The 25,443-nt window shown below is 39.6% G+C and overlaps 1 protein-coding gene across 4 annotated transcripts in view; it reads left to right on the top strand.

The window, feature by feature from the left end:
• Positions 1–24,496, top strand: part of LOC132405409 (actin filament-associated protein 1-like 1) — a 188,715-nt gene extending 164,219 nt beyond the window's left edge. For 2 of the 4 annotated variants that reach the window (XM_059990180.1, XM_059990179.1), the window contains exons 15-20: positions 5,880–5,991; positions 8,653–8,817; positions 11,091–11,144; positions 13,811–14,001; positions 19,868–19,981; positions 21,709–24,496. In XM_059990180.1, the coding sequence (XP_059846163.1) occupies positions 5,880–5,991; positions 8,653–8,817; positions 11,091–11,144; positions 13,811–14,001; positions 19,868–19,981; positions 21,709–21,735 (663 nt within the window). In that variant the 3' untranslated portion in view covers positions 21,736–24,496. The remainder of the gene's footprint in view (positions 1–5,879; positions 5,992–8,652; positions 8,818–11,090; positions 11,145–13,810; positions 14,002–19,867; positions 19,982–21,708) is intronic. The other 2 variants (XM_059990181.1, XM_059990182.1) reach the window with 1 other exon arrangement.
• The last annotated feature ends 947 nt before the right edge of the window (positions 24,497–25,443 follow it).

Genomic DNA, 25,443 nt, shown 5'->3' with positions numbered 1-25,443 from the left:
AGAAGTTTGAGAAATTGATGTTCGTGTCATCAGGTTGGATGGTATGTCAAAATAGGAATGGGAAGTGGAATTAAAATAGGTGTCCACTGGGAGATACCTCCTTTTCTGGCAGACAGAGTGTAGGTGCTCAGCAAAGCTGTCTCACCGATATACAGGAGGCCACACCAGGAGCACTGGATACAGTAGATGACCCCCCACAGACTCACAGGTGAAGTGTTGCCTCACCTGGAAGGACAGTTTGGGGCTCTGAATGGTAGTGAAGGGGGAGATGTAGGGGCAGGTATAGGACTTGTTCTGCTTGCAAGGATAAGTGCCAGGAGGGAGATAAGGGGAGAGGGATGAACGGACAAGAGAGTTGCGTAGGGAGTGATCCCTGCAGAAACCAGAAAGTGAGGGGGAGGAAATTGGTGGTGGGATCCCGCTGGAGATGATGGAAGTTACAGAGAATTATGCGTTGGATACAGAGGCTGGTAGGGTGGTAGGTGAGGGCAAGTGGAGTGGCGGGAGGATGAGGTGAGGGCAGACATGCTCAAAATGGAAGAGATTTGGTTGAGGGCAGTGTTGATGTTGGAGGAAGGGAAGCCCCTTTCTTTGAAGAAGGAGGATGTCTTCTTAGTTCTAGAATGAAATGCCTCTTCGCAAGACCAGGTGCAGTGGAGATGGAGGAATTGAGAGAAGGGGGTTGCATTTTTACAATAATTGGCCTCCAGACTACTATATCCCCCTTATCGGTGGGTTTGATGGTGAGGTTAGGATTAGTTCAGAGAGAGTGGAGAGCAGTGTGTTCAGAAGGAGTGAGATTGGGATTGGAGAGAGGAGTGGTGAAGCCGAGACAGTTGATGGGTCCATCAGCAGTTAACAATGAAAAGATTCAGAGCAGGCAGAAGACCAGGGCAGGGTGTCCAGGAAGAAGAGGAGGGTTGAAGAAGGGAGGAGAGGTCATTGGTGTGGGGTGAAGAGTCCTTGCTGGGTGAAGAGTCCTTGCTGAATAAGTAAGCCAAGAAGCGGAGGCAGCTGAAGAAGAGCAGAGCAGCATGGTGGGGGCGGAACTCACTGAGATGTAGGCGCGGGAGAAGAAAAGTTTGTGTACACCACAGTACAGCAAGCTAATTTTAATTTTTTTGTGGTGATTTTGATTAAACCCAATTTTAATTATATGGGTTTTATACCATCAACATGTACTTTAAACAAGATTTCGTCCTTTATCTGGTACTTTTTCTAACACATTAAAACTTCACCCCAGAAAAGGACCTGTGGAGATATCGTTTATTTAAGTCAATTATTTAAGTCATCCCTCTGGGAAGCCACAATAAAAGGTGTTATAATAAGGGACTAGAAAAATTAATGTTACAAGCAATGTCAACATTGTTTTATGAAAGGAAAAATATACACTTAACCAATTTTAGCATGGATCGAAGATGGGGTGACTAACAGGCAATAAGTAGGTCTTTATCCACTTAGTAAGATGTAATAATTGAGATCAGTACTGAGACCTCAATGTTTTCTATGCAATTTAAGTAATTTGGTTGAAGGCTCCAAAAAATATGAGTGCTAAATTTACAATTGAGACAATTTCTCATAACTGCTTTTTTAAAAAAAAGCTGCTTTCTAGTTCCTGCAGCAAAAAAAGGACAAATAAGCAAATAAGGTTTCCACTTACCTGAGCAACTCGATCAATGAATCTATATATAAAAATAAGGGTCGTCTTTTTTAAGATGGAGATGAGACGAAGTATTTCCTTAGAGGGTCATGAGTGTCCAGGACTCTTTCTCAAAGGACAATGGAAGTGTAATCTGTAAAATGATTAAGGCAGAGGTAGACAGATCCTTAATAAGCAAGAGAATGAAAGGTCATCATGGCTCAATGGAATGGGAGTTGAAGTAATATGATCTTATTAAATGGCCGGGCAGGCTCATGAAGTAGAATGGCTTGCTGTGACTCCTGTTTCATGTGCTCTTATATCGCAATTGAATTCACTTCAGTTTCTTTCTAACATCTCATTGCCATCCCAGGGATTCTTGGGCACGTGCTCTATTGGACTACTAAAAGTCAAACTGCGATTTTTACATAATGCGGTGGTTATCCATCATGTCTGATGATGACAGAATTTTTAAAGTGGAAAAGCCGTTCATTGGGGACGCTTGAGTCTCTTGACCTCAGAAGTCTGCTTTCAGTGGTACAAAAAAGTGTCACAAACTGAGGCCTTACTTGTTTACTGTGGATGACCATGATACGTTCTGTGCCTTGTCATGCCCTTCGCTGTCCACTGAGCACTGCAGAACCACCTTTCTGGCCAGTGGACCTCACTGTAGATCTCATCCACCCAGCCCAGCTGACGTTGTATGCTAGGACATGCATGTCTCTGTCTCACTGGGAAATGAAGCCGCCAGCTACCCTCACCTGGTTTAGCCCACCTGTCAAAGCCACCGTCACATGGAAGTAGCTATTTGGAGCCACAGCTGAGATCTTAGTGTCCAGTGGAGACTAAAAGTGAGTGAGCTAGCCTGGAATGCACATGACAAGCCCTTTCACCAGAGGTGCTTATCTCTCCCTGGAGACCTCTTACACCCCTTTTACACTAATGTGACTTAAAATCCAAAGCCTCAATGAATGTAAAATTATAGCTTACAAAACCTTTTAAGAAATATGAAGGCAAACCTCGGTCATCCCCACACCCTTATGGTAACTGCAATTTCCCTTTACTTCACATTAGTTTCCTGGTGAGTGAGAAAGTGGTCTGCTACTGAAAACTTTCACAGATGTTTCCTCCAGTAGCCACTGACAAACTCGATCTCAACTACATCTCAACACAATGGTAATTAAGAACTCACAGAACATTGTTTTCCATACTGCTGTGGCCAGTGCAAGCTCATGAAGGATGACGGAGGGAACACCTTGGCCAACTATTTTGTTTTAACACATTCCTCTCAGAAGAAAGGAAAGCCGGGCATTTTTTTCTTTAGGTTCTAGATTTTCCTGTTCCACCTTTACGTTATATCATTCAACCTCATCATTGTTCCCTTTCTGAATTAACCGATCTGTTATACTGTGCATTCAAATGCTTTTCTGAAATTTGCAATGGGTTGCCAACGACATTCACATCAGGGTGTGAGCCAGCTTCAAAAATTGAAGTAGAATATTGTGGAACAGTGAGGTTAAAAAATTCATGCCCAGAGAGCAGATAATTTTTTTATATCTGCTCCCACATGCCAATGTCATTGGCTGGGGATGAGGTGGGTGATTAAAATTTAACTCAAAGTTCTGAAGAGAAGTGGTTATCATTTAAAAAATAGAAATTAAACAGTTGTTATATTGACCACACAAGAAATTACCACTCTTTTCGGATGATCTTGCGTTCTCAACCATTCAAAGTTCAAACCAAAGTTTTTATTGAAGTATGTATTTGTTACTTTGAGATTCGTCTTCTTACAGGCATTTACAAGAGAAAAAAGAAACGATAGAATTTTACCAAAAACAGGCAGACTGATAAACACTTACGGGCAAAAGTAGACTGCAAATAAAAATAATACTGAGAACATGAGTCATAAAGAGTCCTTGAAAGTTAATCTGTAGATTGTAGAATCAGTTCAGAGTAGTGCAGTTCAGGAGCCTGCTGATTATAGGATACTAACCATTTTTGAACATGGTGATGTGAGACTGAAGGCTTCTGAGCTTGACGCAGTGAATCTCAAGGTGTCGTATCTAGTGATATATATGTACTTTGATAATAAATTTACTTGGAACTTTGATCTCCTAGTAGTAGTGAGCAGAGGGCATGGCCTGGATACTGAGGGTCTTTGATGATGGATGCTGCTTTCTTGTGGCAACATGTAAATGTACTCAGAGGAGGCCTCAGTCTGTAATGGAACCATCTGTATCCACTGCTTTCTGCAGCCTTTTCTGTTTCTGTCCACTCTTCGATTCTATTTCAGATATGCCATTGATAGTTCTCACTACTTATCTGTTTCCACATCAAATTTACAGCAGTCTTTAAAACTTGTGTTTTTCCAACAAATTTTAAGCACGAGCATGGAAGGTATTGACAGGTGTGACATAAAAGCCAGACTATTTAACCTTTGCAGGCCTCCGGCTTCCTATGAGCCTCATAGAATTTATGACTACCACAGGCCCACCTCTAATCTGAGAAGCTTCTCCCATAAACTTTCACAGGAACAAATGCTTTTCCCACTTTTGTATCCAGAGAGTACTTCCCAGGCTGAGGGAAGGGTGGGGTGGGGGAGGGGCAATAATACAGTGGGAATTGAGCCTTTTGACAAAGAAAACAGCTGCCTCCAGTGCCTTTCCTCACCAAATCTGTTTCATAAACCTGCTTTGCCTTTGTTTTGCTTAATTGTGGTACACTAGCAAGGATGTGATTGCTGGACTCTCATGGGATCGATGGTTCTCTCCCCCACCATACATTTATTCAGCGAGTTCCTGAAGCTGTAATGCTGAAAAGGCCCAGTAGGCACAGTAATACACAATAGATTCATAAATGCATAATACTTGGTCGACGAAAGTTTCTTGTCAATAGGGTGATAACCTATAAAGAGGAAACCTTGTTAGGCCTACCCCTCTGTACTTGTACACCATAGTGAGTTTCTTTTTTATCTGAATAGAACAAAACATCCTGTTTTTTGCATTCCTTTAGCTTTTGATTATTACTGGTGTGTGCAAACCTATTTAATAAGTATTCAAAACAGATGGAAAGTATTTTGGAAAAAATGTAATGTATAACAAATGGGTATTTACTTGGTTTCCCTACTCAGACAGTTCCCAAAATAAATAACTAAAGACTCTTTATATTGCATCTTATTATATCTAACCAAAGCAACACTTTTGGAAGTGTGACAGCTATTGGAATTGAAGGAAATATGGCAGCCAATTGTGCATGGCAAGATCCCACAGGGTATCAGAACATATTGCACTTGCATTTTCCTTCAGATATTTAGGTATTTAATTAAACCCCAATCTCTCATTTCTCTACGTGGTCTTGAAACTGATAAATAGCAATTGGATACTGTACCAACACCAGCTCCTGTTTTTTTTATCCCGGGTGTTACAGATGCTGATACAGTTATGAAAGGAGCCAGATGGCAAATTGCCTTTCAAAATCAAACCCTTGCAGATACTGAAAATCCGAAACAAAAAATAACAAATGCTGGAAATGCTCAACAGAGTGGGCAAAAACTGTGAGAAGGGAAAGAGCATTGATTGGTTGTGACATAGAGTCTTCTACATGAAATATTAACTGCTTTTCTTTCCAGACATGCTGCCTCACCTACTGTGACAAACTTGTTTTGATTACATTAACATCAAGGTGAAAAGAGAAGAGTAGATCCTTCCTGCCCCGCCGCCCCAAAAAATGGCTTCTTTCCCTCAGTTTTGCCTCTTCTTTCAGTAGATGTCTGAGACAACCAAAGTACGAAGGGCCCAGACCAGCATTAGGACCATGTAGCAAAAACAATTTTTCTCCAATTATCTTTCTACATTTCTTATGACATAGTAGGAGGCCATCCAGCCTGTGCTGGCTCTCAAAATTTCTATCAGTTCTGTTCCCTCACTTACTTCCCTGTAGCCCATGTTCTTTTGCTTATTCATCAATCCTTACCTAACCTATGCAATTGGCAATTTACCTACTAGCCAGTTTATCTTTAGGATGTGGGAGGAAATTGGAGCACCTGTGGTGAACACAGCAAGAAGTAGGAACTCCATTCAGATCTCAGCAGAGGTCAGGCTGCGCCAATCAAGCATTTCGGTGGCTTTCCATTCTGGTGCTTCATGGATCTTGACGAGACCTATGCCTCAGTAGTTAACAAGTGTCAGCTCTGCAGCTTGAAGGGGATTGTTGCTTCACAATTGTGTCTTGTGTTATTCAGATTGAAGAACAGAAGCAGCCTTTCACCTCTCAAGTAACTCGTCAAGCTTTCACATCAAATGATGCCTCAACTGAAACAAATTCTCAAAACAAAGTTAAACGTCAGGGTTCAAGTAAGCACACAGTTTTGTTCTCATTTATTCCTTTGCAATCTTGTTAAACATTGGAAATGTATAAAAATAACTCTATACCAACTGACTGTACTTACTGTTTTAAATGTACTGAGTTAATTCATTGGTTCATTACCTGAGTTGTTCTTAAAGAAAAGATTCCCCTGCCATTGATAGCTCCAGAATGTGAAGTAAATGGAAGTTTCAGCAGGATGAGTCTCTATTACCAAAACTGACATGAAGGAAGTTAAGACAATGTTAAGTTTTTAATTTAATTTTTTTTCTGCCAAAGATGCATGTTCTGTTGTATGAGGGTATTAGCTACAGTGAAAGCAAAAGAAATTTCAGTTTGCTCTATCTTTTTTTAATGGAGATTTAATATATAAATGGGTCTACATTAGTGGAGTTGAAAATAATAAAGAAAATTAAGTTCTTGTCAAGCAGAAACAGTACACCCTGTAGTAATATTGTAAACAGCAAAGGCAGTGATGGTTGTTTAAAATTCAAGAGGAGTGAAGCTTGGCTTCCAACTAAAGGAACTTCCATATTTGCAGAGCTCCGGTGAAGCATCACTTTGCCAGCTGGGTGTGGCGAGATTTCAGGACAATGCCTTAAACCTGATAATATACAGGAAGAGATAAGGCTGTTATTGTGACTCTCTACTGATTATCAAGACTATTCCTAAGGGACCAGAAGATACCATTTATTACAAGAGAATAGTGTTAGTTAAAAATATTTTAGTTTACTGGGATGAAATTTGAAGTGGCTCAATATCATTTTGTGTCACTTCTAGATTTATGTGTCTAATTATTTAGCTAGACTTGAATTAATTTCCATTGGGTTGAATGCTTGGAGAATCGAGCCATAGAGGGATTAATTCATTCATTCTATTTCATTCTGTTCTGCATGCACCAAGGCTTTGGAAAAGCTATGTTAATTGGTTCTTGTCTAGATCCTTATTTTTACTGCCAACTAGTGCGGATGTCTGAGGTAAACTCTGTGCAAATCTCCTGCTTTCTCTCTCCTCTAAAGGTAAATAGCATCTCTTGTATATGCCTTGGATGTATTGGAGGGTACTGTGGTGATCTAAACTCACATCTGAATCAACTGAGCTACTAGATACCCAAAGCAAGCTTGTGAAAATAAGAGAAAATGTTTCAATACAAGTAAAACCATTTGTAAAAACATGAAAGCTGGGTCTTTGCTTTTGTCACTCAAACACAACTGTCACTGAGAAAATATTGGCATTTAGTACAGGACTGAAACATTTGAGCCCAGAGCTGTACACAGTCACGTTCATTTCCTGTGGCCACACAGCCATCATCACATGGTGACAAGGTGCTGAGATTAAAGACAGGCTCACACCAGGCTTGTGTTAACATCTGTATCTCGGTAGTCCTAGTCATACAGCTGGCAAGCTTGCTTTCTTTCGAGGGAAAAACCCACCACACTCAGAAATTCAAGCCTAACAATAGAATGGGGGAATAAATCTCCTCAAAATCTCTGGGACTTGTATTCTGCTTAGCCAGTGAGAATATCAAAATGGACACAAAGGGCCAATGCCAGTGTACGGAAAGGAATTTCATTTTCATGAGCTGTTAATAACCATTTAACAGCAAAACTTGAGTAGATAAATGGCTCAATTAATGTTATATGTACAGCCTCTGTAAGCTGTGGTGTGTCATTTGAGATATTATAATTACTTCAGAAGGGAGCTGTTAATTTGTTGCTTTCTATAACAATTATAGTAGTAAAGGTTTTTTTTATTATGAAGCCAACTGGCATTTCAGGTACAAAATAAGTAATATTTTAAGTTTGTTAATAAGCATCTTTGCTTTCCCAAAAATCTAGCAATGCACATAAATGTTTGTCTCAAATAACACGAGATCCTAAATTGTTTTAATTCCAACTTGTGAGTGAATGGCATTATTATTAATTTAGGAAAGAATATTTCATTTACATATAGTGGTTGCACAGTTTGCAACTTGACTTTGGGATAAATTAACTTCATAAACCTGTTTAATACAGCACTGCATCGAAGTGAAAAATATCCTCCGAAAGGTATTTGAATCTCTAAGTAATACTAAAGGCAAAGCTATTATTTAGGTCATTTGTTTAATGTTTAAAGAAACAAATTGAGTTCACCTGATTAATATATAATGTCAGCAGATGTTCAATGTATATGTCTTACCTATTACTTCCTACTTTGTTAATAGTTCATTGAACGTATTGAATTTGCTCATTCAATGTTTTGTTAGAATGCAAGATAGCTATCTTTGACATCTGACTAACTAAAATTGCAGATCTATCTGATTGTTCCCCTATTATTAACTGCTATTAAATGAATGTATCTTTGTGGAGAATAGTGAATGTAGGATATTTTTTCACAGTTTTGAAGGAGATTTCTTTTTCTGTAATATTTTTCTAAATTCTTCTCTTGCTGATGTGCATCTCCTCTCCCCTCACCTCCAGCTATCCAATATGGTAAGATGTCATTACATTAACTAAACCGAATACAAGTCATACTAGGGATCAGAATCTAAGCATAAGTACCGTCCTTGGCAAATCAAAATCGCAACGCACTTTGCGATCAAAATCCTTTAACTAAAACTTGTGGTCAGATGGTCCACCCACCTGTAGCCTTAATCCATTCTTCTTTCTCAGATGCAAATCAGTCTAAATATGGGAAGACTCGAGCTGAAGAGGATGCAAAGAGATGGTTGTCTGAACAGGAATCACTCGAGAGTCAGAAGGATTCAATTCGTAAAGAACTGATGCAGCTCCGAAAAGAGAAGAAGGAACACCGCAGGGCTCTGAAAGAATGCTTAGGTACAGCTTAAAATATACTTTCTCAAATGCTTGCTTATTCAGTGTTAGATAAGTACTGGTATCATTCACTGAGTAAATTATATTTTTTAGTATTACAACAGAGAAGATGGCCATTTGGCTCATTGAGTCTATGAACAAACCTATTTCCCCTTCTTGTATCTCAGTAGCCTATGCTCACTCACATGGCCACCAACTACACTTTGATCCTTTTCTCACATGTCATCGCTAGAAGTAATTCAGAGTAAGTAATTGACCAGCAACCAATAGTTACTTTTTAAAGAGATGAGAGGAAATCAATACACCTGGAGGAAGCCCACACTGTCACAAGGAACAATTGCTAACTCCACACAGAAAGGACCAAACCTGGATAGCTGGAGTTGTGAGATAGCAGTACTACTAGCTGCATCATTGTAACAGCCTGGGTAGCTAACAGTGAAAGTAGTAAACATTACGCATAGGATTATTCTTTCTTTTAAAAAAAATCTATATTCTTATTCTGCTGCACTGAGCCAAAGATTTAGGTAGAAATAAGCTTCAGTCAAACTTAATTCTACAAGCTGGAGTTAAAACACATAGACTAGTGTTTTAGGGTATATTCTGGAGTTATGGTATACAGTAATTATTAATTTCAATAACAACCTGTCTTCAGATCTGAATGTGGACTGTAGGTTGAGTTTAAAATGCAGCCCAGAACAATAGTGTTCTTGAAGTTGCAAACTAGGATTGATTGCAAACCAAGGAACACTCATTGACCTGAGATGTCTGCATACGCATGAATGCAGCTCAGAGACATCAGTGATTAACATTCATTTTGGCTGTCTGGAGTATTGGTGTGAAGATTTAGGAGTCTGAAAATTATATGTAATTCAGTGGAAGCATTGTGACTCTAGAATTGTCCTGCCATTATCATTGACCTTTAGCATATAATAATGTCAGGTAATATTGCATCAGGGAGCCTCCTCTTCCTAAAGTGTCTCCAGTATGATGTCTGCTTGTTTTGCTGAATAAAGACTTCTATATCCTCCAGCTTCAGTGTCTCTGTGGTGACTTTGTACACAGTCACAACATAGTGTATCATATTTATTTAATGCATATCGTAGAAGACAATTATCTTTCAAAACGTAGAGATGAGGAGTAGGTTTGTATACAATTAGTTTCCGTAGTTTTGGCTTTGTTCCAGGAAGGAAGCGGCCTGATACAACAAGAAAGTAAAAAATATGATAAGCTCTCCAATAACTTGTTAAGGAATTGCCCTGTTGAGAAGGAGATGGAGGATGGGAGAGAGATAAGGAGTCATGTTCAACCTCTGACTTGTTTTAAGTTAACTGATCTGGGATAACCCATCTCCTACACCACCACAATCAATGTCTGTGTCCCTGGATTAGTAAATAGAAATATTGTCACTGCAAATACCAATGGAAATACAGTCACTGAGGTTTTAATTTTGGAGATTTTAGAAATTTAAAAATCTGTACCTCTTTAGACACTGAACTCACACACTCTAATTGCAAGATTTGTCATATTCTTTGATCAAGGAGTTCACTTTCCTATTCGGATCCCCAATATCAGCTCACTCTTTTTTGCAATGTAGTGCGCAAAGGATAAAAAAAAAGGTGTAATGTTTGGACGAACGGTTCAGTTTCAATTGCTTTTTCCTAAAGCTTCTATTGCCACCTAGTGGCAGAAAGCTAGATCACGAAAAGGTGAACAGGCTTCTCAAGACCTTTTTGCAAGTTAGCTGAAAGAATATGTAAAATTATGAACGCGTTGACAAGCCAATTACAGAGAGAATTTTTTTCACGTACAGGGAAAAAGCATAACTAGAAGCCGTCAGTACAAGAGTTACCAAGAAGAAATTCAGAGGAAATTTCTTTACTGAAGAAGGGTGGGGTAGTGGGGTGAGAATGTGGAACTCAATACCCCAGGTAGTGGTTAGTTCATTTAAGCAGAGGACAGGCAGGCACACATGAAAGAAAAGGGTAGATTCAGATAAGGAACAATGTGAGAACGCAAATGAAACATATGCTGGTGTTGGCAGGTTGGGGTGAATGGCCTATGAATGGTTGTAAATTCAATGTAATAGAAGATCTTGGTGTTAATGTATGTGTTGTTATTCAACCCAAGTGATAGTTACTGTAAACTCAGGATTGTCCTTGTAGGCTGGATGGAAGTTATTTTACATTGTTTTCCTATTCCAATACAGTCCCATGCAATGCTGCTTGATCCCCGTGCCAATTTCTTTTAAGCACATAATAGTCTTTTGTGTATTTCAGCTAATGAAGATGTAGCAGTATCATCATGTACATCACTGGAAAAAACAAAGAAAGGTATGCAAAAGAAACTAGAATCATACGTTGACAGAGTTGTACAGCTTAGAACCAGGCCCGTCAGCCCACTGCATCTGTGCCTATTTGTACTTATCGCCTGCGTTCCACATTCCTCTGTCCCTTGCTCGTTTGAGTACCTACCCTGGTGCCTTTTAACTGTTGTCACTACCCCTGCCTGTCCCTGCTCATTCCAGGTACAACTATGCTTTCTGTGAAATAACTTACCCCTCAGTTCCCCTTTAAGCCTCCTCCTTCTCACATTGAACCTATGTCCTCTAGCTTTAGACATACCTACCATGGGGAATAGATACTGACTACGTACCCTATCTAAACCTGTTACATCTCTATAACGACCCCTCTGAGCCTTCCTTGCTTAACAAAACAAAATGTACCAATCTTCTAAAACATAAGTTTGCGTACTCAGTGAAATTTTCAACAAAATCAAGGTATAAGTCATCCGATAGAGTTAATATATAGTAGAGAAAGGCTGAGAACCCCCAGGGTTCCTCTCCATTGTAGCACCAGTATACAGTGTCACAAAATGAAGCAACAAGTGAATTTCAATCCATTTCACCAAGCTCTTCCCCACAATCGTTATGAAGAAGCTTCCATTGTATATTTTGTTTGAAATTGAAAATAGCCATACTAATGTTGCAAATTTCCTGGCAATCTGAAAAGTGTCCTTGGCAGAAGTTAGGATCATGCCATCTGCTAGCCCTTTCATTGCTAGTTGTGAACAGAAATCTATTAACTCGTTTAAAAAGCTGGAGGGAATGCAAGCCAAAGAAGTGTGGTCATGGGCAAGACATTCATTTTAGCAATAAGAGATACAATACTGTGCAAATTGTTTGCTGGTAAATCAAGGTAGCATAATATGTTACCTGAATATGTTACATTAGGTATCATATGGAGTGATGGCAAGAACAAAATCTTGCCCATGTAACCTGGCATTAAATTGCAGGTAAGTAAAATGTACTATACTGTTATCTGTGGGGGAAAATTTGAACATCTGGTGTGTATTTACAAGTATGTATTGATGGTAACAAAATCATAGACAGATTTACTAATAACTAGCCAACAATTTTATAGGTACAGGTGTCCCCCGCTTTACGCCACTTCACTTTTACAGAAGACCTACATTAGTCACCTGTTTTCCACATTACAAAGAGGATTTTCACTTTTATGAAAAATTTTTCCATATAAGTTAATGGTTCTTCGCTTTACGCCATTTCAGCTTAAGCAAGTTTTCATAGGAACGCTCTACCTTTGTAAAGGGGAGGGGGACACCTGTATTGAGATAACTCTCAATTGTCTTCCTGGTTGCCCTGACATAACTTCTGAAACAGAGAGATGTTGAGGCAAGATGGTGACGTACAGTGTCTGGTGACATTATCACATGATTCCATTTTGGATTTTGATGGAAAAGGAAAGAATACCAGCAGGAAGATTTTTTTTTAAAAAGCAAGGCATTAACTTTGGACTGAAAATATTGAAGCCCAGGCACACCCATTTTCAACTGTTGCAACCAAGCCTAATGTTAATGTTTTGTGTCAAATGCAATCAGCCCAATTTAGAGCATTTCAGCTTTTGTAGAACATTTATGAAGCATAACTGGGTACCGTGTGCACTTGGCACATGCACAGTAATTCAATTATGATTGAAGTTTTGAGATAGTTGGTACCATTCTCTGGATATTTTTATCTTCCAAAAACACCTTCTTCTTCAGCCCATTACTTCTTCCACCTATCACCTTCTAGCATTCCCCTTTGTCCTTCCCCCCCCAACTTAGACTCAGTTTTTATTTCCTGCCAGATTGTACTCCTCCTTTCCCTCTACATTTTCTTCCTGGTTTCCGTCCCTTCCATTCCAGTCCTAGTGAAGCTTCTGGCCCAAAACGATGACTGATCCTTTCCCTCCATACTCTCTGACCTACTAAGTTCCTCCAGCATTGTGTGTGTGTGACACTACAAGCACCTTACTCGAAGGACTAAGAATTTGCACTGCAAGGACCCAAACCTAGCTGGGCTGCTATCAAGGCTTCCAGCAGCAACGAGACCAACAGAACAGTGTTTTTAATTTTCTTTTATCCTAGGATTTTAAAGGCCCAAACCATGTCATACATAGCCCACATATCCACCTCCAATAATCAATGTATATGTGGTGAAACTTGCCTCATACATTTTTCTAATAATGAGACATTCAGCTGGGGAGTAATTCCAATAGTCCTAGTTCCCTCTCCTTATTTCTCAGCACCCTTACAGCTTATTCTTTCTCACACATAAACAGTGCAAATACCTAGCCAACCACTGCCTCTCTGCTCACCTAGCCCAAGGGAAGGCAGCCGCAGAAGAAGCCCCAGTACATTAAGCACCAATTCTTCAGAGTTTCCATTTGAGAGGAGATTGCAAACGCAAGGATTTGGTCCTACGCACAATGTACATCCATATCAAAGTTTACCGGTACTAAAACAGGCAATCTTTTGAATCTTGAGCACTTCAGAAATCACTTAATATCAAACTGATATATATCCACCCTATAGCATTGCCTCAGTGTGTATTTTCAGGTGCTGTTGGATTTCTGGGCCCAAGTGTTTGAAAATCCTTTATTAAAAAATGTTAAGTATCAACTAGAAAATACATGTATTAATGTATGTAATCTTTCCATAGGGAAAAAATCTCAAACTGTCCTGGAGGAGAAAATACGAATACTGGAAGAAAAATGCAAACTGAAAGAGACTGAGAGAGTGAACTTGGAGCTCCACTTAACACAAGTAAAGGAGAATCTGAAGAAAACAATTGCAAGGGGAGCAGAAATTCATTTATCTGTTGACTCCAAAGCTGAGCCAAGTGCTCCACAGGTACCTGAGAAACAATTACATTTCTTACAATTACATATAAGGAGATAAGTTCTGAAAATTACCACAGCCAAATTTAATATTTTCTGAGTATAACATTTCCATTTTGGTTTAGAGTGTTCCCTTTTCGATCAGAAGGTTGTAAAGTTAGGACCCAGTCCAATGTCCATGCCACACTTGGGTTCAAACACCATTGCAGCGTTGCATTTTTGGAAATGGGTCTTTCAGAGGATCAGTTTGTCTAATATCCCAGATGCCTCTTAAGATGGGCATCTAAATTTCCTTTACACTATTGATAACACAGTAGGAATTCTTGGTTTAAGTGAAGATTGTGTGTTCAGTTACTCTAGTAGTGTGTAGTATCGTGAATTTGATTAACCATTTTGAAGTACAAAGCGCAGCTAAAACCTGTGCATCTTGTTTATTTCACTGCTCCAATTACTTTCTACATGAGCATGCATCATATTTTTTATTGTGCATCAACATAAACTATAAAAGTCTTCTGGGCAATGGCTTTCACTCAGCGCTGAAACAGATGATTCAGGCAACCATTTATTCCTTTGGTATGTAAACATATAGTTCCTCCAAATTGTTTGTATAACCACTGTCATTAAACTTTTCTTTGTAATTCGTCATATGAAGTGTTTTGAAGCATTTACAAGAAATGTAATCAGAATCAGGTTTATTATCAATGACATACTGTATGTCATGAAATCTGTTGTTTTGTGGCAGTACAATGCAATACATTAAAAATTACTCTGTTAAAACATACTATAATTTATTATTTAAAGCAAGTCCTTTTCTGTGCAAGACGTACAAACAAGCTGGATGAACTCAGCAGGTCGGGCAGCATCTGTTGAAATGAGCAGTCAACATTTCGACCAGACCCTTTGTCAGGACTAAAGAAGGAGGGGGGAGGGTGGAAGGTGCCAGGTGAAAAACCAATCAGAGGAAAGATCAAGGGGTGGGGGAGGGGAAGCAGGGAGGGGATAGGCAGAAGAGGTGAAGAAGGAATCTAAGGGGAAAGCTCTATGGGTAGTAAAAGAAGGCAGTCATGAGAGGTGATAGACAACTAGAAGAGGAGACAGAGTGAAGGTGGGGTGGGTGAAGGGAGAAGGAGGGAATTACGAGAAGTTGGAGAATTCGATGTTCATACCAAGGGGCTGGAGACCACCCAGACTTCCCTCTTTACCCCTCTCTGCTTTTCACAGGGATCGTTCGCTCCGCGACTCCCTTGTCCACACGTCCCTCCCCACAGATCTCCTACCTAGCACTTATCCCTGCAAGCGTAAGTGCTACACCTGTCCCTACACCTCCTCTCTTACCACCATTCAGGGCCCCAAACACACCTTCCAGGTGAGGCAACACTTCACTTGTGAGTCTGTTGGGGTAATCTATTGCATTCGGTGCTCCCGGTGCGGCCTCCTCTACATCGGCGAGACCCGACACAGATTGGGGGACTGCTTCGTTGAGCACCTCCACCGTCTGCCACAACAGACAGGATCTCCCAGTTGCCACCCACTTCAACTGTCCTTCACATTCCCATTTGGATATGTCCATACATGGCCTCCTCTACTGCCATGATGAGGCCAAACTTCGGTTGGAGGAACAACACCTCATCTACCGTCTGGGTAGTCTCCAGCCCCTTGGCATGAACATCGAATTCCCCAACTTCCGGTAATTCGCTCCCTCTCCCTTCCCCCATCCCACCTTCACTCTGTCTCCTCTTCTATCTGCCTATCACCTCTCATGACTCTGACTTCTTCTACTACCCATAGTGCTTTCTCCTTAGATTCCTTCTTCACCTCTCCTGCCTATCCCCCCTCTTGCTTCCCCTCCCCCACCCCTTAATCTTTCCTCTGATTGGTTTTTCACCTGGCACCTTCCACCCTACCCCACCTTCTTTATAGGGCCCCTGTCCCCTCCTTCTTTAGTCCTGACGAAGGGTCTCGACCCGAAATGTTGACTGCTCATTTCAACAGATGCTGCCCGACCTGCTGAGTTCGTCCAGCTTTTTTGTACGTCTTGATTTGACCACAGCATCTGCAGTGCACTTTGTGTTCCTTTTCTGTACAACTGGAAGCTTCCAGGAACATTAGAACTTAAGTTTTATTTTTGCTTAAAGAGATAGGCTTGATATATTAGCATTGAATCCAGCCAAATGATATGATGTCCATTCGTTACAAAAATTCGTGCCTGTCACCATTCCCTTAGATCAAAACTATATCCATTTCATTCCTGAATATATAAGCACAGCCCTCTTGGCTAAAGAATTCCATTGATTCACAACCTTCTTCCGAAGAGTTTTCTCAGACTTTGGACGTGTAGTTTTAATGGGTTTTAGTACTAAAGGGGTACTATAAATGATCCTCTGATACTTTATGGATATCTGGAAATTTAGGGAGTGTTTTTTTTTGCTAAAATTCCTTTCAAATGAATGCTCTGGTTTCTCACCATTGAGCTACAATCATTCGGCAGTAAAGGACAACAGACCGGATCTATATTCTGCACCCATTCTTTAGTCTTTTCCCATGTCCCATTTTTACAAAGGTTGTGCAATCTCTATACACTTTCATTCCTCATAAGGATGTTCTGAGGGTTCTCCACTTCTTCTCTGCATGGAGGCCAATTAAAACACCATCCATTAACACCAGAGACATTTGGATAAGGGTTGCAAGGCGTTTCGGACTAGCTTAGTCAATATTATGGTCAGCACGGATGAGATGAGCCAAGGACCAAATATTATTCGATGGCTATCTCCTTTGATACCGGCTGTATTGATCAGAAACATTCCACAAATTCCAGGAAGAGACACTTGTATCTGAGCCCACTTGAGTTTCAATAATACCACCTTTTTAAAGTGGAATGTACATAAATTTCTCTTGTACTTCATCTTTACTAAATTGATAACTTATTTTAAGCCCTTGAATACTCAAAGAGTCCCCCTCTTATTAAATTGTTTTTATTTGATACCTTATACATTTTCTACTGTAAAGGCAAAAGCAAGCCTTTGCTAAATGTGTCCATATTTCATTAAAATTGTATTGCACAGAAGCAGGCTCTGTGGCCAACCATTTGCTGCAGTCTTACACTAATCCCATATTTTCCAGTAACCCTCTCCAGATTCTACCACCTACCCACACACTTGGGGTAATTAACTACAAACTTATATATCTTTGGGAAGTGGGAGAAGCCTAGAAAACCCTGGGGAAATGCACATGATCACAGGAAGAACGTACAAATTCTACATATACTGTACAGTACAGGATTGAGCTGAAGTTACTGGCAGAAATAAAGTGCCAGAGACCTTTACCCAGGACAGAAATGGCTACTAAAGGGGGCATGTTTGGAGGAAAGGCATGTCAGAGGTAGGTCTTGTACACAGAGTGGTAGGGGCATAGAATGCTCTGCTAAGAGTGATGGTAGAGGCAGATACATTGGGGACATTTAAGAGATGCTTAGATAGCCTTCCATTTTCCTTTCATTCATGGGCCATGTAGGAGAGAAGAGTTAGGCTGATCTTGGAGTACAGTACTGTGCAAAAGTCATTTATGGTGCCTAAGGCTTTCACACAGTACTGTATTTGTAAACGCACAGCAGAGAGTGAGTTTGTAAATCTGGCGGGAGCAAAAGATGTTGGGAATGGTGAGGGTGGAGCGCCATGGGAGGGGGTATGGGACAGCTGGCAGAGAAGGAGTGCCAGGACAGTGGGGTTGGCATGATTGCAGACGCACCCTACCTTGAGACACCAAGCAAAGGGGTCATTTGATTCCAAGCAATTGGTCCTGACAGAATGTCTCTCTGGTGCACCTTGCTCCCTTCCCTTTCCCTTCCCCTTTTCTCAACCATGACTCCCCTCTCCTTGTCCCTTCCCTATCTCAGTCCACAATAGAGACTCGTATCAGACTCAGGTTTATCATCACCCACATACGTCTTGAAATTTGTTTTTGTTTTGTGGCAGCAGTATAATGCAATACATAGAACTTCTACAGTATTATGCAAAGGTCATAGGCAGCCTAGCTACATATACGTGCCTGAGACTTTTGCACAGTACTGTATTCTATATTCTATTCTAGGAAACACAAAAAGCTATATCTATAATAGATATTCTCCAATAGCATGATTGCTAAAATACAGTCTACAAAATGAGCCCCTGGACAAAATTGGGTCCAACACTTGACATCTATTGCACTCATGTGCACGATCCTAACTGGAGCCAAGATGGGATATTGAAGTTAGTTAGACTAAAGCAGAAAAGAAGTCCAGTCAGTGATTTGGATTGTCCTTGTCTGAATTTCACATGAGCTCTATTTCTCATTTAGCTGCAATGTCAAAAAGTTTTTATTTTAAGATCACAGGCGCATTACCTTGTTTCACACCTGGCCTCAATGTCACTGGAAGTTTTTATTTTAAGATCACGGATGCATTACCTTGTTTCACACCTGGCCTCATATGAAGGCCAAGAGAACTCTCAACAATATACTGAAATGAAAGTCAGCTCTTCCAGGTGAAAACAAGAAAAAAATTACAAATCTTTATTCTACAAACGCCTGGTACTGTCAAGTCACAGAGTGAGAATTATTCAGCATAGGAACAGGCCCTTCGGCCCACCATCTTCATGCCATCTAAACAAATTCCATTTACCAGCCTTCTACACCTTAGTAATTCTGGAGCCCCACTAGGTACGAAAATGCTGTGAGAGTACTTGTTTCCATACACATTCAAGCAGTGAGTTCAAGAATCCAAGCACAATTATGGTGACAAAAACCTTCTTCACATCCTCCTAAAGTTCTTGCCATTTACCCTAATCTTTTTCTTACTATCTATCCTGTCTTTACCCCTCATCATTTTGCATACCTTAAATCAGGTTGTGTTTCCACACCCCATCCGCAGAAAGGACAAACACAGCCTCCATAATCTCTCATAATGAAACTCTCCAACCCAGCCAACATCCTGGTGAATTTCCCCTGCACTCTCTACATTGCCATCAAGTCCTCCTTTTGGTGTGGAAACCAAAACTGTACAGAGTATTTCAGTGGTGGCCCTTCTAAATCTCCCTCTCCCTGGTAGATGATGATGAAAAAACATTTGCAATGAGATATTTTTTCAGTGTAGTAAACACACCTTGAGTTTTGAGTCAAATCAAATAAGTATTTAATTCAATCCTGCAAAAAAGCAGGGTAGAAATTTACTGGTCATCTCCGATAGTTGTGTTTTACATTTTTATCATTTATTGCAATGAACAAACTGATGTTGAATGAATGGCCCCAACTTCTGACATTCCTTCACTAAAGTCCTCTATTCCTTTTTTTCTTGAACAATCTTCCCCAAATCTCCATTGTCAAATTCTATTACTCCAGTGAAGCGATGCAACATTTTAGCCACATTGAGTGTTACAGTATTCCCTCTCTCACCTTATTTCCTTACCTGCCCATCACCTCCCACTGGCGCTCTTTCCCCCTTTTCTTTCTTCTAAGGCCTTCTGTCCTCTTCTACCAGATTCCATCTTCTCCAGCATTGTATCTCTTTCACCAATCAACTTCCCAGCTCTTTACTTCATCCCTCCCCCTCCTGGTTACACCTATCACTTTGTATTTCTTCTGCCTCTTCCCCCACATTCTTACTCTGACTCGTCATCTCTTTGTCTAATGAAAGGTCTCGGCCCAAAACATCAACTGTACTCTTTTCCATAGATGCTGCCTGGCCTGCTGAGTTCCTCCAGCATTTTGTGTGTGTTGCATGGATTTCCAGCATCTGCAGATTTTCTCTTGTTTGTGACAGTATATAGAACATAGGTTATAGAGCTCTGCTTTGAGATTGTGGTGATGAGTTGTTCACTTAACAAAATAATGTCCTGTATTTTTCATAGACTGAGAACAGTTACACAAAGCATCATTTCGTTCCAGTAAACTGTGCTTCGGAAAAGAGGAGAACTCCCAGCACAATACCCTCCAGTAAAGTGTGTGTTTTACAGAAAGCGAAGGTATCAACTTTGCTTGATCCTAATTGATAGTGAATTGACACTTGAAGTATGTTAATGTGATTCCTTGTTTTCTACCCAAGTTTTGAGTTAATTTGTTGCTTTACCATTGCTTGAAGTTTAATGGAAAGAGCCATATATAAAATACATCATCATGTGAAAGTGAGTTCTGCTTCATAAATGTAACATGAATTTAATTCTGTTATACATTTTTCTGTATTGGAAATGACTGCTCCAGGTGAATATGCTTCCTTCATTTCCAGGAGTTGATATTAATGCTCATCTGAGAGTTAAACTTCTGGCTGTGAATAATCAAAGTCTTGTAAAGATTTCCATTCCCCACAGAAAACAGAAATAATGAACTTCATTACATTCCCCTAACTCTTTTGAGCACTGTTAAGCACACAAAGGAAATTAATGTGTGCACAAAAGGTTTACTACCTAAAATAATGCAGTAATTGATAATTATACTTTTGAAAATAATCTTTTAGCTAAATGTTTGTTAACTAGTCAGTTAGTTTTTCAAATACCACAATGCACATCACTAATTTAAATCACCTCACCTTTCCTGTTCCGGTTTGTACAGCTGCACCACGGCGGCAGCCATCTTTGGCAGACGGTGTTCATATCGTAAGCTTCACATTTGGCGATGAATAAGTAATGCCTTATGTCTAAACCATATAACAATTACAGCACGGAAACAAGCCATCTCGGCCCTTCTAGTCTGTGCCGAGCGCTTACTCTCACCTAGTCCCACCGACCCGCACTCAGCCCATAACCCTCCATTCCCTTCCTGTCCATATACCTATCCAATTTTTTTTAAATGACAATATTGAACCTGCCTCTGCCACTTCTACTGGAAGCTCATTCCACAAAATATCATGATTGTCTAGCTGAAAATACTGTAATTGTTAGACAGTTTAACGATTTCAAATTTTCCATGCAAGAAAAAATGAAATCCAAACTGATTTCAAACTTTGCTCAAATAGTGGCATTTGTACTTCAAACTGAACGGTTTTGTGACCTTGCACAGTTGATGGGCATTGGGGGAACCTTTCTTGCATCTAGTTTGGACTGTGAGCAAGGTTTTAGCCTAATGAATCAACTCAAAAACAAGCTGAGAAACCGTTTTGGTGAATGTCACTTGGATATGTTAATGAGAATCAAAAGCTATCAATTGGATGGAAGTCTAGATAGAGTTTACAAAGAATGAGTAAATGCCAAAGACAGGAGAGAGAAAAAATAATTGAGCGACTTAAATATGTATGTTATTTTGTTGTTATTCTGTGCAGTTTTATGTCAAATATTTTGTAAACCTACATAAACTGTGCCTTGTGTGCATTCAATGCACACATACTTTTGTCACAGGAAAAAAAAATTTGCACATTAGATTTTTGCGCACACTGACTACTAAAAATTAAAGGGAACAATGACTGTTATACTCTTCGCCTGCTGCATCACTCCCCATTTGCTTGAATTCATTTGTAATGATTCCTGTTGTGCATGTATATGTGACTTGGTAATATATAGCATGCAAGATTAAAGAGGGATAAGATCATTCCCAAATTGGTATCATAATTAAATCAAAGTGGAACCCTGGAGGGCGATTCAGATTAACACTGTATAAATCACTGGGTTGTAAAGTCAGATTAAAGAATGAATCTGTTTCTTTATCATGTAGATTGGAAACAAACTCTAACGTCAGACTTCTTTTCTGTTTTTACCTTTAGGAATGGGAGAAAAAGACAGGAACATGAAATAATCCAGTGAAGACGGAACATGAAGTTATTTATTAAATTGGAAAACATGTAACAGATTCAGGATTTCATCAGAGCATGTCAGTTTTCAGAGATGGGAAATTGGTGTGTCCTCCTGTTCAAACAGAAGTTGCAAATCAAATGGACAGATAAAGAAAGTATATGCAATCAGATGGGTAATAATAGTTTGCCTTAACTTCCTGGTTGCTATATTTAAAATTAATCTTGTGCATCACCAGCATGAATTCTTTTAGCTTCTCATGCCTGTAAAAAGACAAACTGACCTTATCTTCCAGCAACAACACTGTGTAATTCATCTTTAAACTGGATTGCAGAAACACTGATTATATAAGCTGTGACTTCATTTCCTTTCCCATTCTCCGAAGCAGCATTTCTCAATTGCTGGTCAAAATCAATTTACTTTAACAAATCTTGGGCTGAAATAAAAGCCACTTGCCATTATTAAAACACAGCCTTGCACGACTATCTTTTCATAATATTTCACCATGTCCATTCCCACAGCAAGGCCAATTCTTTGCAATCCATGATACTTTGGGGGACCATAAGATAGAGGAGCAGAATTAGGCCATTCAGTCCATCGAGTCTGCTCTGCTGCTAACTAAAGGGGTGGGGGTGATGGTCAGTATGCAGCTCTATGGAAAAAGGAAGTGCCATTTTCATTCCAGGCATCTGAATATGCATCCTATTCTACATTTACTGCTTACTTTCAATATATTGATATCCCACCACCTCTGCACTTGCTGTATTCTGATGAAAATAGAGTAAAATTCACTTAAAATCGTCTATATAACTAAATTATATCAATATAGAACAACAAGTTACATAGGTCACTAAAGCAAGTTGAAGTTTAATTGTCATTCAATCGTACATGAATAGAGCCAAATGAAACGGTGTTGCCCTGAGACCAAGGTGCAAATCACAATATCAACAGTCATTCACAGCACAAGGCACATATAGCACAAATAAAACAGCTGTAAAATACAGTCACACACAAAAAAATATAGTGCAGGTCCCCAAGTCCATGAATGTTGCAGAAGTCTGCAGTCAAACACAATATATCTTGTCTTCTGCCAAATGAACACCAGAGGGCAGCACCGCCTCTGGTGGAGTGTACCAACACCAATGCCACTCTCCCGGGTGGCTGCAAACAGGTGACACCACAGATTGAGGCCTACTCACCACTATGACCGACGCCATGCATCACCCCCGCTGACCACCCCAAGCGTTCACTAATAAAACAGTGAATTGGACTTGCAACATTCCACATTACCAATGTCGAACAGGTTCTTGCAATCGCAAGAAAAGCAACTAAGACAATCACTGGCTGTAAGACTGCACACCGCCTTCGCATACTAATGTCTCTGACACAGCCACAGCATGATCCATACCAGGTCCAGCTCTTCTAGTATCTCCGCCAACAAGCAGCTCAGTGATGGGGTAGATCTGCAGTACTTCTAAGTTCTTAATGTCCAGCAGGGTCTTGCAATCATAACAAGTGCATTTAATAAAGACAATAACACCTTCTATTTCTGTCACCATCTTAACGGTAGTCCCATAAAACAAAGATCAAAATTCAATCAAAAACATTTTGACAATACCTTGATATTGGAATTCACCATTTAAATAATATTGGTGTTAGGGTAGTCATGGGATGGAAATGGTTAAAGCTAACCAAAGTTAAACAGAGACTAGATCCTGTTACTCTGTGTAATAGTCATAGTGCTACATTGCTTTGAATACTTTCCAAAACTGTTCGACTAAAGTTTGCACTTTGGACTAAACTGGATGAAAAAGATTTTCCTTAAATCCACAGTTCAATAAATGCCAGGAGTCACTTTGAACTTAGAATGATGATAATTTACAAATTTAAAAATGTCAAACTGAGAATGAATTTTGAACAAGATCTAGCTGTTCATATTCACTGCCAAACTCTTTAGCTTTAATCTTATTGAATGCTGTTGAGATGCCACTGTACTCAAGACTACATTACAGCCTTCAAATACGTCAGAATGCATAATTCCTGGGAATTGTAAATTCATGAATAATGACTTCCTCCCCTCTCCACAAAGTGTTTTTGAACAAACTAAACCTTGTTTATTTCAGTGTTGATGAGTGAGTTGAATATTTATAAAAAGAAATCCATAAACAGCTAACAGGTGGAATCCATCTGCATTTTCACTGTGACTGTTTCAAAAAATTACTGTATTTCTCCTTCTAACTCTCAACTCCAAATGATACTCTCAATAAGCCTGGAGCTTTGAGTGTTTGATCTTTTTTATTCAGTACCTGGTCTTATTATTGCTTTACAGTGTACATTTACAGAATAAAAGAGCAATGCTGCAGGATTTTTTGTTTTCTGTGCAACCAAGGACAATCAAATCATGTATAATTTGATTGACAGTAATTTTTAACTTGCAACAAAATACTGTTTAACTTGTAAGCACTTTAAGGGATAGATTCCACATGTATTTAAGGGTTAATGAATATTTCTCATTTCTCATAACATGATCTATGTCCAACTGTTAATTATACACATTCCCTATCCAAACCATAAAATTTTTTTTAAAAGTTTTGTATCAAGGATCATCATTGTTGAGTGTAAGTTGTGAGTGAATCAGAATCAGGTTTATTATCGCCGGTATGTGTCATGAAATTTGTTAACTTAGCAGCAACAGTTCAATGCAATACATAATATAGAAGAAGAAGAAAATGAACAAATAAATAAATTACAGTATGTATATATATTGAATGGATTAAAAATCGTGCAAAAACAGAAAAAATATATATTTAAAAAGTATGGTAGTGTTCACGGGTTCAATGTCCATTTAAGAATTGGACAGCAGAGGGGAAGAAGCTGTTCCTGAAACGCTGCATGTGTGCCTTCAGGCTTCTGTGCCTCCTACCTGATGGTAACAGTGAGAAAAGGGCATGCCCTGGGTGCTGGAGGTCCTTAATAATGGACACTGCCTTTCTGAGACACCACTCCTTGAAGATGTCCTGGGTATTTTGTAGGCTAGTACCCAAAATGGATCCATCCCCATCTTGCTAATTTGACAGAGCTAGATCAGCCACGTGTACATAGGGGTGTGTTAATGATGCTTGGAAAGGTTTCCCACAAAGGACAAGTGAGGCAGATAATATTAAAATAAACTGGATGGTCTAGATTACTACAGGTTGAGAACCCCTCATCCAAGATGCTTGGGACCAGAAGTATTTCAGATATTTTTCTCAAACTTTGGAATATTTACATCTATGGAATGAGATACCTTGGGGATGGAACCTAATTCTAAACATGAAATCCATTTACATTGCATATACAGCTTATGCCGTACACATTTTTAATAATTGTGTGCATGAAAAAATAATGTGCGCATTGAGCCATCAGAAAGGTAAGCTATCACTACCTCGACCACCCAGGTGTACAGTCTGTGCCTGTTTGGCATCACCATCATTCCTGACTCTGAACTTATATGTTACCGGTAAGCAGTCTTTGTCTTACACTTGGTCATCACGCATATGTGCTGATGCGGCCATTCAGCACGTTAGATTTTCATCAGCGATGATCCTGACAAACTCATCAATGAATTTTTCTGCTGCTTTGTTATCAGCAGATGCTTTATCACCACAAATCTTACTACTGTGCCTTTTCTTAAATTCCTGCCACCCGCCTGCTGAATAATCACAATT

Source organism: Hypanus sabinus, chromosome 15 (genome assembly GCF_030144855.1).
Source record: "Hypanus sabinus isolate sHypSab1 chromosome 15, sHypSab1.hap1, whole genome shotgun sequence".
Taxonomy (NCBI): Eukaryota; Metazoa; Chordata; class Chondrichthyes; order Myliobatiformes; family Dasyatidae; genus Hypanus; species Hypanus sabinus.
Note: the sequence above shows the minus strand (reverse complement) of the source record. Positions and strands in the feature narration are given on the sequence as shown.